Source organism: Delphinapterus leucas, chromosome 5, assembly GCF_059928025.1.
Source record: "Delphinapterus leucas isolate spDelLeu-1000000601 "Yukka" chromosome 5, BTC_Dleu_Yukka2, whole genome shotgun sequence".
In the NCBI taxonomy this organism is placed as follows: domain Eukaryota; kingdom Metazoa; phylum Chordata; class Mammalia; order Artiodactyla; family Monodontidae; genus Delphinapterus; species Delphinapterus leucas.
This window is the reverse complement of record NC_143133.1, coordinates 107063319-107077604: the sequence shown is the minus strand read 5'-3', so window position 1 is coordinate 107077604 and position 14286 is coordinate 107063319. Positions and strand designations below refer to the sequence as shown.

General features: G+C 42.2%; 1 protein-coding gene and 2 non-coding genes across 3 annotated transcripts; all 3 read left to right on the top strand.

Annotated features, from left to right (window-relative positions):
- Positions 1-7955: 7955 nt before the first annotated feature.
- On the top strand, positions 7956-13295 carry RPS3A (ribosomal protein S3A). The gene is made up of 6 exons (XM_022599689.2): positions 7956-8066; positions 8827-8930; positions 9306-9493; positions 11891-12099; positions 12634-12743; positions 12922-13295. The coding sequence occupies exons 1-6, from the start codon at positions 8005-8007 to the stop codon at positions 13041-13043; spliced, it is 795 nt and encodes a 264-aa protein (XP_022455397.1). The 5' UTR covers positions 7956-8004; the 3' UTR covers positions 13044-13295.
- Positions 10500-10567, top strand: LOC115803994 (small nucleolar RNA SNORD73). The gene has a single exon (XR_004024800.1). It is a non-coding gene; the product is annotated as a small nucleolar RNA SNORD73 (small nucleolar RNA).
- Positions 12362-12433, top strand: LOC115803993 (small nucleolar RNA SNORD73). The gene has a single exon (XR_004024799.1). It is a non-coding gene; the product is annotated as a small nucleolar RNA SNORD73 (small nucleolar RNA).
- Positions 13296-14286: the final 991 nt, after the last annotated feature.

Genomic DNA, 14286 nt, shown 5'->3' with positions numbered 1-14286 from the left:
TCCCACTCCTGGGCATATGCCTGGACAAAACTATAATTCAGAAAGATACATGCAGGGCTTCCCTGGTGGCACAGTGGTTGAGAGTCTGCCTGCCAATGCAGGGGACACGGGTTCGTGCCCCGGTCCGGGAGGATCCCACATGCTGCAGAGCGGCTGGGCCCGTGAGCCATGGCCGCTGGGCCTGCGCGTCTGGAGCCTGTGCTCCACAACGGGAGAGGTCACAACAGTGAGAGGCCCATGTACCGCAAAAAAAAAAAAAAAAAAAAAGATACATGCAACCCTATGTTCATAGCAGCACTATTCACAATAGCCAAGACATGGTAATAACCTAAATGTCCATCGACAGATGAATGGATAAAGAAGATGTGGTACATATATACAATGGAATACTACTCAACCATAAAAAAGAATGAAATAATGCCATTTGCAGAAACATGAATGGACCTAGAGATTATCATACTAAGCAAAGTAAGTCAGAAAGAGGAAGACACATACCATATATTGCTTATATGTGGAATCTAAAATATGACACAAATGAACTTATCTATCAAACAGAAAAAGACTCACAGACATAGAAAATAGACTTGTGGTTGCCAAGGGGGAGGGATGGAGTGAGGGTTTCGGGTTAGCAGAGGTAAACTATTATATATAGAATGGGTAAACAACAAGGTCCTACTGTACAGCACAGGGAAATATATTCAATATCCTGTGATAAACCATAATGGAAAAGAACATGAAAAAGAATATGTATATATATATATGTATAACTGAATCACTTTGCTGTATAGCAGAAATTAACAAAACATTGTAAATCAACTATAGTTCAATAAAATAAATTTAAAAACAAACAAACAAACAAAATATTTCCACCTAGGCCCAGACTAAATTCCCTCCAGAACCAAGATCCTTTCTTCCCTGTACCACTGGTTTATCCCCTAAGTGACAGTTCAAAATGACTCTCAGTCATTTGGACGCTGTGTTGGGGTCATCTGTACTGCTCACCTAAATTTGCTTACCACCACTTTCATTATCCCACTCAGTTCTTATGAACTAAGTTTCTGATCAAAATCAGCACAGCTTGGCCAAAAAAAAAAAAAAAAAAAGAACTTGGAGATCAGGGCTCCCCAACCCTCGGGCCGTGGACCAGTACTCGTCTGTGGCCTGTTAGGAACCAAGCCGCACAGCAGGAGGTGAGAGGCAGGCAAGCAAGCGAAGCTTCATCTGCCGCTCCCCATCGCTCCCCACTGCTCACATTACTGCCTGAACCATTCCCCACGCCCCACCCCCATCCATGGAAAAATGGTCTTCCACGAACCGGTCCCTGGTGCTAAAAATGTTGGGGACCACTGTTGTAGATGGTATTCTTCAAGGAAAGAAACATGCCTTCCTCTTTGCTTTTCCCTCTTCTTGCTGGACTAAATGTTAACTTTTCACCTTGGGCTACATGGATGAGAGCAACGTATTATGGATGGCAGAATAATAAGACTGATGAAATCTTGAAATCTGAATCCCTAATATCATCGAGCCTATGTATCAGCCCCGGACTGTATACACTGGGACTGCCACATGAGTAACAAATAATTTCTACCTTGTTTATGTCACTATTATTGAAGTCTTGTTACAGTTTCTGAATCAAGTTTTTGCTTAACATCCTGTTCAATCTACGTGAGTGGCGCTCCCTGGAGTTGTACAGCATGGCGACCTTGAACTCAACTTCCCACTAACAGAGTAAGGTGAAGACAAGTTCAGAAAGATTAAAAACTTTCCTGAAGTCAAACTACTATGTGATGTGAGACTGAACACAGATCTACATGATACCAATTAGTGACAATACTAGATTCTATCCTAGCTTTTCACTTTGTGAAATGTTGTCCAGAAGAAAAGTTCCACTACTTATACTCTTACAGTATATGGGAAGTCGTTTCAATTCCCACCTAAAACCAGCAGCAATGGCTGTATGGGTATCAACAACAACAACAAAAACTGTGAGTGTCCCTAGGATGTGTGCTGTCCTTAGTGATAGCAATGGTAATAAGGAATCCTGTTTGATTGTACTACTGTACTTCTGCAATGACACTAATATCACTGTGCACAGATACAATCTCAGCCTTCCTTCTCAATTGTCTTGCTTTGCTCCCTGGACAAGTTCCTTCTTCCTGTCTGCCATCCACAGCAAACCACACAGGCTGAGTTAGGCAGGGGAAATGGCTCCAACGAGAGTGACCCTTGATGTTTAACAAGGTCGAGGACAGCGAGGTGTTGACATGAGTGTGAGTGGGCAGCTGAGACAAAGCTAGATAGTAAATCTGACATTTATTTTGGATAGAGAAAAAGAGTTAACAGTTACTGAGTGTCTACTATGTGTTAATCCCTGTGCTAGGCTTCCATTGTATATTGTGTCATTTAAACTTTACAAGTACCTACTAATACCTACCAAGGAGGTAGGTATTATTCCCACTTACCGGTGAGAAAACAAAGACTATAATATAAAGTCACATAGTAGGTGACGGAGCAATGATTTGAAACCAGGTCTGGCTTCAAAATCCATGTTTTTCCACTATACCTCGTGGCCTTTAAACTTTTTAAAGTCCTTTCCAAAACTTTATTTTCTTATTTTCAAATATATCATCTCCCTTATATAACTCTGAAGAGCATCTTCAAGAAATTTTCCAGGCCTTTAATGTGTTTGGCATGCCCGATAAGATATTCTGCAGCAGAAACCAGCTGATCCTTTGTTGCAGTGCAACAAAACGTGCCAGCTGGCAACAAGATGAGCTTAAGCTGGGATGCAAATCACAGTACCACTTCCTCAGTAGACAAAGTTTTACTATGGAAAAAAACAGTCAACTGAACTAAACAGTGTATTCAGTGACATAATTGATTTCATTCTATCAAAAGCTCCTTATTTCATTGCCAGATGATCATAGTTTGTTGACCTGTACTGTTCTGATCATTGTACTTCGGGAGACAACAGAGTACATTTTCATAATCACGCCTGGAACACCTCTACAATGAGAACTCATTATACATACTATTTCATTTTGTAAATAGAAAAGAAAGGAGAAAAGCTAAATTTCCAACAAAAATGTGTAATCTGACATAAAGTAAAAATATTACTCAGGATTCATCTATTGATTGAGTCATTCATTCATTCATTCAAGACTAGTATACAAAGAGAGATACGTAGGACTGTCTCTGCCTTCTTCTAAGAAGGGGATGGGGTAGGTAAGCACCAATTTAAAGAAAAATCATTATAGTAAAATGTGATTATCCTTGATTCCTTTTTGTCTTCCCGTATCAATTCATCAGCAAATTCTTTTTGCTCTTATCTTCAAAATATAACCAGAATTTTTGCTATGTCCTTCCACCCAGGGCAACTGCACTTCACAAGTCCAGAGGATGTCACCTGCATTTTATTGTATTTATTGTACTTATTTATTTATTTGGCTGCATCGGGTCTTGGTTGCAGGATCTTTGTTGTAGTCTTTTGGCATGTGGGATCTTCCGTTGCAGCGTGTGGGCTCTTCACTGCGGTGCACAGGCTTCTTTCTTGTTGTGGCGTGCGGGCTCAGTAGTTGCAGCATGCGGGCTTAGTTGCCCCACGGCATGTGGGATCTCAGTTCCTTGACCAGGGATTGAAGCCACATCCCCTGCACTGGAGGGCGAGTTCTTGGCTACTGGACCGCCAGGGAAGTCCTGGGGAAGTCATTTCCATTTTGGTCTCCATGAATAGTGTCCTGTTTCCACAGCTCTCCACCCTCTGCACTCCCTCCTCTATCTCCCTAGACCAAGCTACCATCATCTCGTTTAACTTCTTGTTTCTACTCTTGCTCCACCACTCTTGCTTATTCTCCCCACAGCAGCCAGTGTCACTCTACTGCTCAAAAGCCTCCAATGACTTCTCATCCCACACAGAAGAACATTGAGTCCTTCCTGTAGCCTGCAAGCCCCACCTTATCTGAAGTAGGTGACAAGGTCATTTTATAAAAATGACAGGGGACAGGCTGAGTTGGGGGCAGGAATAGCATGGTGAGCAACTGAAATATTGAGAGGAACAGGAAGGGGAGCTGACAGGTAAAAGGACTGTCAGGGGCCCAATCCTTTAATACCATTCATTTCTAGTAGTTCCAGTCTGAAATGTGCAGTCTTCTCTAACCATACCATGAGGGTAAGGGTAAATGTAAGGGTAGAGAAAAGTGCATGCTAGTTTTTGCTGCAAATCAAATTCTCCCAATACTTAATGATTTAAAACAGCAAACATTTATTATTTCTCATGATTCTATGCGTCAGCTGGGTGGTTCTTCTGTTCTGGGCCAGCTCAGTTGGATTAAATGGTCTAGGATGGACTTTTTCCAATACCTGATGGTTGGTAGACTTGTTGTTCTGGAAAGATCTCAGCTGGGCCTTGTTATTTCTGCTTCAAATGTCCTCTCGTTCTTCAGCAGGCTAGCTCAGGCTTCTTCACTTAGTGAGCTCAGTGTTCCAAAGAGCAGAATGAGCAAAGCCCACATGTGCCTGCATCTTTTAAGCCATTGCTCAAGTCAGAGTTGCTAATGTCCCTTGACTAAAGCAAGAAACACTATCAAGCCCAAAGTCAGTGTGGGAGGGGACAACACAAAGTCATAGATACAGGGAGGAGTGAAAGAACTGGGGGAAATACTACCATGGGAAGGTTAATTACGCATTGAACTAGGCTTAGGGTTTTCTGGGCAGGGTCAGAGAAGGCTAAGGCTGCAAGAAGTACAGAGTTTTAGTGAAAAAGTATGTTGTTTACATGAACAACCATGGGTTGCAGCTGAGAAGAAAAGGAAATGAGATCGGGGGTGTTTACAGACTGGGAGAAAATGATGTTACAACAATTTTGGAACCCATTCCAACATGGGCAGGTGCCATTCCCACACCAGCAAGCAATTCTTGGGCACCAGCTGGGTGTCCTACAATTTAACTCAAATCTCAATTCGACAGGTTAACAGGTTACAAGATTGCCCACCCCGCTTCAGATGTCAATCACAATTATGCTTACTGGGTTTAGATCTATATTGAAGATGTCTGAAAGAATAAGGAACAACAAAGTGATATAAATTGAACGCATGAAACTTATATGATGTTATAAAGCAATGAAACCTCAATAAAAAATAAAGTTTAAAAAGTGACAGAAACTGAAAAAGGATGAAATGGAACTTTTAGAAATAAAAAACATAGCAATCAAAATTCAAAAAAATCATTGGATGGATTTAATAGATTAGTCACAGATGGAAAGAAAATTAATAAAATGCTACGGACACCTTTCTAGGTTTGAGGTACTCATGTTTTTCTGTTCCATTTTATTCTAGCTGAATTTTGAAATTCCTAGGTGGTTGAGACCCAATAAACTGATTTCACACCTCCCATGCTATCTTTTATTCAATATAATTTAATTAAAACTGATGATTGCACCATTTAATGTAACAGTGTAAGGGAAATACAATTTTATTTTTAAAAAACCTTTCATTACAAGACAAAGTTGAGGACTGAAATTTGTACCTCAGACAAATCCCTTAGGTGCTGGTTTCTCCAGAATAAACTAGATACAGCTGACTTCATTAACGCCTCCCCTGTGGCTCTTTCACTCTTGGGCAGAAAGAGGAATCAGACTTACCTTAGGTAGAAGGTAAGTTCAGTTTTTCTTTTTGTTTTTTTCCGGTACGGAGCACAGGCTCCGGACGTGCAGGCTCAGCGGCCATGGCTCACCGGCCCAGCCGTTCCGCGGCATGTGGGATCTTCCCGGATCGGGGCACGAACCCGTGTCCCCTGCATTGGCAGGCGGACTCTCAACCACTGCGCCACCAGGGAAGCCCTAAGTTCAGTTTTTAGTCTGACCTGGGGGTCGATAACATTTTCCATTGGGAAATTTTTAAGCTAGTGAAGTGCCACGTATGAAGTAAACTTAGTTAAGGTAACTGTAAGTATAGAATTAATACAGAGTTTATTAGACTCAATATTATATTTGGAAGGACTCATTGATTTCCACTGGTTACTAGTATTCACTAATTTGCGAGGAGACAAGAAAAATAAGGTCTGTGGAGTTTTTCATAAAGCTGATTTATTTATTTAAAAGGACTGACTTTTTAGAGGATATGTTTTTTATGTTTATTTGGGGGGTCAAAATATAATTTTTAAATGAAATGAGGCTAATAGAAAATGGCAGTTGTTTTTGGTTTTGTCTCACAGATTGTTGAAATTTTAAAATTGCTGTCATGTTGATTCCCAAAATTATTTTGAAAATTTAGACTGACCCACCAAGTTCAAAAGACTGGGAATATCATCAAAGTTGTCTACTATTATTTATTCAGCCAACAAATATTATGAGGGCCCACTATATGCTAAGAAATGGGCACAAATAAGAAAATGACTGCACTGTATGCCCTCTTGCTTACAGTGAGAAAGGGACACATTGATCTGTAGTTACTAACAAGTTAAGTAGTGTTAGGTCTTCTGGGAGCAGGTGTGAGGGAAAGCCTGTTTGGGGAATCAACCTCTAAGTGAAAGAAGAAATGAAGCTGAGCTGTCTTGAACATGCACAGGTATTTGCCTGCTGATGAGGGGAAAAGCAATGGAGGCAAGAGAAAATTTTAAATAGCTCCAGATGGCCAGAGTTGGGGTATCCACTAAAGACTAAGATAAGGAGAGGATGAAAAGGGAGGTAACTCAAGATAAAAGAGGTTTTATAGGCTCAGCTAAGGACTTTGATTTTTTAAAAATAATTGTGATAAAAAAACACAACATAAAATTTACCATTTTAACCATTTTTAAGTGTACAGCTCAGTAGTGTTAGGTATATTCACATTGTTGTGAAATAAGAACTTGACTATCCTATAAGCAACTGAGATGAATGGAATGGAAAGATTTTAGGCTAGGATTGGAGATTTAGGAAGATTGTTTTAGAAAGTGAAGGTCATAGGAGGTAAGGGATGTAGGTTAGAAAGACTGGAAGAGATTAAAGGGCTCAAAGGCTTGTGGGAGTGATGTGAGTCGGGGTAGGTTTCTGGCTTGGTTGCAGGTTTTTTTGCCAGATGGGAAGTTAGAGAAGGGAATTCAACATACCACTGGCTGAGTACCAAGCCTGTATGGGCCAGCTTTCCAGGGACGTCACACTTGAAGCTAGCAGGCCACATCTAGCCAGAATGCATTTCGTTATCCCCTGCAATTAAAAAAAACTTTTCTTGAGAAATTGAAGTATCTGGGAACACTGGAACCATAGTCCGTCAGGGAAAAAATGAGCAGAACTCACTCCATTAAAACAAACAAACAAACAAACAAACAAAAAATCCAACACTTTTTATTAATGTATAAGAAACTTACAGAAAAGTACCCAAGTAAGTGTACAGCTTGATGGATGTTCACAAAGCAAACGTACTCCACTAACCAGCATCCTCATCAACAAACCTTACCAATAGCCTTACCAGTACCTTAGAACCTTATCAATATCTCAGAAGTTATACATATTTAATCCTAACAATCTTACGAGATAGATCACACTGCTGCCTCCATTTTAAATACGAGGAAACTGAAGCACAGACAGGTCACAAGGCTAAATACTGAAATTAGCTTATGAACCTAGATCTGCTGTCTGATCTCTAATCACGCTGTCGGAGAAGAAACAGGCTTGAAGGTGAGTTCAGCTTTGAATGATGCTGAGTGGGCGTCCTCCCACGGAAACCTACTTCCGGGTGTCAGAGCCACGGGAACCCCAGGTAACCAAGGAGTCCGCACCTCAGGTTGCCAGTGCCACTGCCTCCGAGCGCAGCCCCCCAGCTAGCGGCCCGCGGCGTGCTGTGCAGACTCCCCCCACTGGAGGGCGCTGTCACAGCCACGGTCAGACGCGTGCCTCTCTCTGTTGTCGCGATATTCTTGAGGCCGGAAGAACGTAAGATCGAAGGTCATGTAGACAGCGCGTCCCGCCCCCGTACCCCTAAGATCTCGCGTGAGTATAATTTCCGTCCTTTTGGCTCTCGGAGCAGCACCATGGCGGTCGGAAAGAACAAGCGCCTTACGAAAGGCGGTAAAAAGGGAGCCAAGAAGAAAGTGTAAGTGGTAACTATCGTGGCCCCCCGCTTTTGAGGGTCCTACTGGAGTCGGCGGGCGGTTTCTCAGTCGTGGTGTGGGCCGGATGACGAGGATGCTAGTTGGATTGAGCGGGCCGTGCCGGGTTGGTAAATTCCGAACCGCGGCCTAGCGGATCCGGGTGCTGCTCTGCTGCGGACCTGTTGCTTCCCCCTGGCCTTGTGGGCCTTATGCGCGCCCCTTTTGAGACGGATTGCTGCCGTGACTAGGGACTGGCGTGTTCCGTTTTGTGAGCTCACGGGCCTTGTAAGTTCCTCGGGTAATGCCCTTCCAAGAGCTGGAGTTGTGAAAGGCACTTTTTTTTGTCCACCCGGGACCTCGCGTCCTTCCCCTGCTTGGGCCGGGTGGGACCTGGGCGCTCCTGATAGCTTGAGGCCGTAAGGAGCCCGGGTTACCAGTATGTGTCTTAACGTACCAGTAAAGTTGAAGAGACGTGCATGTTGTTTGGAGGCAGTGTTGCCGGTGTCGTGGAAGCACCGATGGGTGGGTGGGTGGGGTGGGAGTGTATATGTTTGTGGCATACTTTACCAAAGTGTCAGGCCTGCACAGTGAAATAGACATGGTGGGAAGTACTAGATTTTACATATGCGCCCCTCACCTGAGAGGAATAGTTTACACCAGTGCCTGCATGTCAGTTAGCCTTTTAGAGTAATTGGAATGAGGGAAGTTAAAAAAAAAATTACGTGATCTGTGATAAAATTTAAGCATGTTTTTTAAATCCAGGGTTGACCCATTTTCTAAGAAAGATTGGTATGATGTGAAAGCACCAGCTATGTTCAATATAAGAAATATTGGGAAAACACTAGTCACGAGAACTCAAGGAACCAGTGAGTATATTATTCTTAGTTTGTATTTTTCTTAAACTGAGACATGTATGTATCTTGGTCTACTTTTCGTTGTGTGGTGGGATACATTAAGGAATTGTCAGCTCTTGGTTGCAGCTTTGGGCCCTTTGGGGCTTGTTTTTAGCGCAGCACTTGTAGAAGCAGGATGGCACTTTTAGAATTACCAGTGAAATGTGCATGGGTAGTTTTGAGGTTCTAATGAGCCCTGTCAGTAAGTCGTTGGTGTCCATATGGATTTAGTTGACAGAAGTTAAGGTCTTTATAATTTATCATTAGGTTTCTAAACTTAATGCTTGAATATTAACTTGATTTTGCTTATGTGGTTCCTAACGTTAACAATTGATTCTTGTTTTATAGAAATCGCATCTGATGGCCTCAAGGGTCGTGTGTTTGAAGTGAGCCTTGCTGATCTGCAGAATGATGAAGTTGCATTTAGAAAATTCAAGCTTATTACTGAGGATGTTCAGGGCAAAAACTGCCTGACTAATTTCCATGGCATGGATCTTACTCGTGACAAAATGTGCTCCATGGTCAAAAAATGGCAGGTGAGAATAAAAGTTCTCTAAAGTGCGTGGTGCTGTGCCGTGCATGACCAAAGATGTCATGATTTAATGTCAGGAAAGGAGCGTGTTGTGCATTTGAGGTTTAGATTTCATTTTAAGTCCTTGATGTTATTAAGTGTGCGGTCTTGGATTGGCACTGTTGAACTTGAGCAACAGCAGTGAGGCTGTTTAAATTAAATTTAGTTATTTGTTTAAATTGAGTTCAAGATTTAATATTGGATTATCAGGGTTTTTTTGCTGCATGGATTAGTGGCTGGTTGAAGAACATTTAGGTGCAGGTTTGCAGTTTTAGCTTTGCCTGTCTTCAGAATACCTTTGGACATCAGAATCTAGTGAATTTTATAGTGAAAGGATGGATTGGGCTAGTTTTGATTATCTATTGTGCTATAATAGGACTGGCAGAGCCTCTGGTGTGAGACTGAAATTTTGGCTCTTTTTCCCAGTTATGTGCTCTTTGGAAAGTAACTTAAAGCTTGTTAAGCCTTGGTTTCTTTATCTGTAAAATGTAGGTAAGAATATTAGCTCATGGGGCTTCCCGGTGGAGCAGTAGTTAAGAATCCACCTGCCAATATAGGGGACCGGGTTCGAGCCCTGGACCGGGAAGATTCCACATGCCGTGGAGCAACTAAGCCCGTGTGCCACAACTACTGAGCCTGCGCTCTAGAGCCCTTGAGCCACAACTACTGAAGCCCGCGTGCTCTGCAACAAGAGAAGCCACCTCAGTGAGAAGCCCGCGCACCACAACGAAGAGTAGCCCTCGCTCACCACAACTAGAGAAAGCCCGCGTGCAGCAATGAAGACACAGCTCAGCCAAAAAAAAAAAAAGAATATTAGCTCATGGAATTATGAGGATGAAATAAAAGATCCATGTAAACATGCTTAGTACAGAGCTTGACACAGCATTTAGTACCCACTGGTTTAACTACAGGAAATGATGGTTCAGATGTGTCTGGCTAACCGTCACGTTTGGGAATGTTTTTTGTGTGGGGATGAATGACGACAAAATGTTTCGGTTTCGTATGATATGATTATTCCGTTACATTTATTTCTGATACTCTCCTAAGGTTTTATAGTTGCATTTCTGGAAATATTTTAAGGTCCTTTCACTATGTTTGTATTGTATTCATTTTTTAGACTAAGATAAAGTTAACAAAATGCAAAGAAGGCAATTCAGTTTTTGTTGGTACCTAATTTTTTTTTTTTTTTTTTTTTCTGTGGTACGCGGGCCTCACTGTTGTGGCCTCTCCCGTTGCGGAGCACAGGCTCCGGACGCGCAGGCTCAGCGGCCATGGCTCACAGGCCCAGCCGCTCCGTGACATGTGGGATCTTCCCGGACTGGGGCACGAACCCGTGTCCCCTGCATTGGCAGGTGGACTCTCAACCACTGCGCCACCAGGGAAGCCCTAGTTTTTGTTTTTTGAATTTAGGCAGTAGTAAGACTAATGATGGATTTTTAAAAATTATAGTTGTGAAATTGAATATTTAATCTTCAGTGTGGCTTTAGTTTGGAACATAAAGGACATTTTAAAATGTATGTATTTAGTGTTATTACAAAATTTCAACTATTCAGAACACATTTTTTTAAATGGAATAGGTTTAGATGTTGGTATTGTAGAGTCCCTTCAAACCTATTTTTCTCTTCCTTGCCGAGTTAAAGAATTGATTGGGGGAGGAGTAGGTTGTTAAAGGCTGGCATGTGTCTATAAAAGGCATGTATATGTGAAAGGGGGTGTTGCTGTGGGGAGATAGTGATAATGAGATAGAGAAGTTACCTAGAGGGGAGGGGTGAAGACAGCTGAGAGGACTCCATACTTATTTAATTAGATATGGAGGATAGTAAGAATTAGGGGTAATTGTTGGTAAGTTCACTTCAAGGAGGTTAACTCTGTAAATTAGTCATTTATATTATACTTAATATTGTGTAATGAGTACTTGGCCTCCACTTAAAAAATTTTTTTTTAAAAGTTTATTATTTTTGACTGTGTTGGGTCTTCATTGCTGCATGCGGGCTTTCTCTAGTTGCGGTGAGAGGGGGCTACTCTTAGGTGTGGTGCGCGGGCTTCTCATTGCGGTGGCTTCTCTTGTGGAACACGGGCTCTAGGTGCGCAGGCTCCAGTAGTTGTGGCATGTGGGCTCTAGAATGTGGCCTCAGTTGTGCCTCGCAGGCTCTAGAGCGCAGGCTCAGTAGTTGTGGTGCACGGGCTTAGTTGCTCCGCGGCACGTGGGATCTTCCCAGACCAGGGCTTGAACCTGTGTCCCCTGAATTGGCAGGCGGATTCTTAACCACTGCGCCACTAGGGAAGCCCCACTTTTCTTTAAATTAGATTTGAGAGGTAAAAATAGATAACATTAAAACCTGGCGCATCTTTTTTTCACTAGACCATGATTGAAGCTCACGTTGATGTCAAGACTACCGATGGTTATTTGCTTCGTCTCTTCTGTGTGGGTTTTACTAAAAAACGCAACAATCAGATTCGGAAGACCTCTTATGCCCAGCACCAGCAGGTCCGCCAGATCCGCAAGAAGATGATGGAAATCATGACCCGAGAGGTGCAGACAAATGACTTGAAAGAGGTGGTCAATAAATTGTAAGTATTTTCCCTCACAACACAACCCTCAGATGAGACAAAGTGGGGTCAGACCTATGTTTAAATTCTATCTGTGAAACCGTCTATCTGCATCTCTTGAAATGAAAGCATATTAAGTGTTCAGTAAATGTTATTTGTTGGTTTATTTATCCTTTTTTTGGATGAAGCTCTCTCCTGGCAGTGAGACTTGAAGCCCAGGACTTGCCTTTGCCTTAGAAAAGGCATTGAATAGATAAACCCTTCACAATCAGTAACGTATGGGAATAAGTGATGATAAAATGTTTCGGTCCCAGATGATGTCTGATGATAAAACTGTTAACATTTTTCTGATGTTCCCATGCAGTTGGCTAAGAGGGGTGTATGAAAAAGGCATAAGGCTTGGACTCAGAAGGCTCAAGTGCTAATTTTGCTATTAACTAGCTGTATAATTCAGATCATTTAACCTTTACCTATGAAAGGGCAATAACAGAATGAGGATTACTGTGGATTAAATGAAGTGTAGGTTTATTCTAATTTATCACTACTGGTTTGCAGGATTCCAGACAGCATTGGAAAAGACATAGAAAAGGCCTGCCAATCTATTTATCCACTCCATGATGTCTTTGTTAGAAAAGTAAAAATGCTGAAGAAGCCCAAGTTTGAATGTAAGTGAGAAACCACAGGATCCCTGAAAGAAAAAATTGTGTGGACAAATACATTGGTGGTTTTATGTTGTTGTTTTGAGGCCAGATGATGGCACTTTTGTCTTGCCTACATAGTATTGAAGATAACTGTTTCAAGATACGGTACACTATAACTAACAAAATTTCTTCTTCCTTTTAGTGGGAAAACTCATGGAGCTACATGGTGAAGGTAGTAGTTCTGGAAAAGCTACTGGGGACGAGACAGGTGCTAAAGTTGAACGAGCTGATGGATATGAGCCACCAGTCCAGGAATCTGTTTAAAAATCAGACTTTTAATGGTGACAAATAAAAGACCTCATTTGTGATATTTAATTTCTGATCACTCTTTTTAAATAATCTGACAATAGTCAGGTGTTCTGATTTGATAGTAATGTGGTGAATTTTTCTGACCTTTTGTGTGGATTTTATTCACTGCTCTTAGTTACTAAGTAGCTGAGCAAGGGTAGTGATCTGTTTTCAGCTGGAATGGTTTGGATGTGTTAGAGATGGTGAATAAAAGGAAACACTTCCTTACATGGGTTAAGTGTTTTTTTTTTTTTTTTTTTTTGGCTGCGTTGGGTCTTCATTGCTGTGCATGGGCTTTTCTGTGGTTGCAGCGAGCGGGGGCTACTCTTCGTTGCAGTGCATGGGTTTCTCATTGCAGTGGCTTCTCTTGTTGTGGAGCATGGACTCTAGGGCGCGGGCTTCAGTAGTTGTGGTGCATGGGCTTAGTTGCTCCACGGCATGTGGGATCTTCCCGGACCAGAGCTTGAACCTGTGTCCCCTGCATTGGCAGGCAGATTCTTAACCACTGCGCCACCAGGGAAGCCCTGAGTTAAGTTTTTAAGGTGGTTCTCACATCATCTAGAAGGTTTGTTAAAACATTGCAGGGCCCTGCCCCTGGAGTTTCTGATTTAGTAGTTTTAGGGTGAGCTCTGAAATTTTGCATTTTTAACAAATTTTCAGGTGATGCTGGTGGTCAGGGACCATGCTTTGTGAACCACTGTGCTAGACTGATAGCATAGTAGAAACAGAAGAGCTCATTGGCATTTGGGTTTTTGGGGTTTTTTGGGGGGGGGGGTTTAAAAATCTAAATGCTCTCTTTAGCAGTAAATGCCCCACTGTATCCCTAATGGTCAAGCTGAAGTTGGGTAGAGAGATAGAGAAATTGGTTATTGGTCTCCTATTAAGTGGGCATTTAATGCTGCCCACTATCCAGTATTTCCTCCTAGTCGGTCACCCATTCTGTTCTATACCTCTCTTCCCAAACCTCCAACTTTCTCATTCTCAGTTCAGCTGATGACCTTGCTTCTTGAGAACGGATGACAAGAGAACCTCATCAATGCCTGTTTTTTCTACCCTGCCATCTGTGCTTGTTTTTCTCACTTTTTCTGCCTTCCCTCTTGTAACTGGGTGAATTATGCAAGGACAAGCATCAGATTCCACCTTCTCTTGCCTAGTCAAGTTCTTGGCTCCACCAATTGTCACCTTTATCAATATTCCTTCTACAAGTTCTATCAGCATA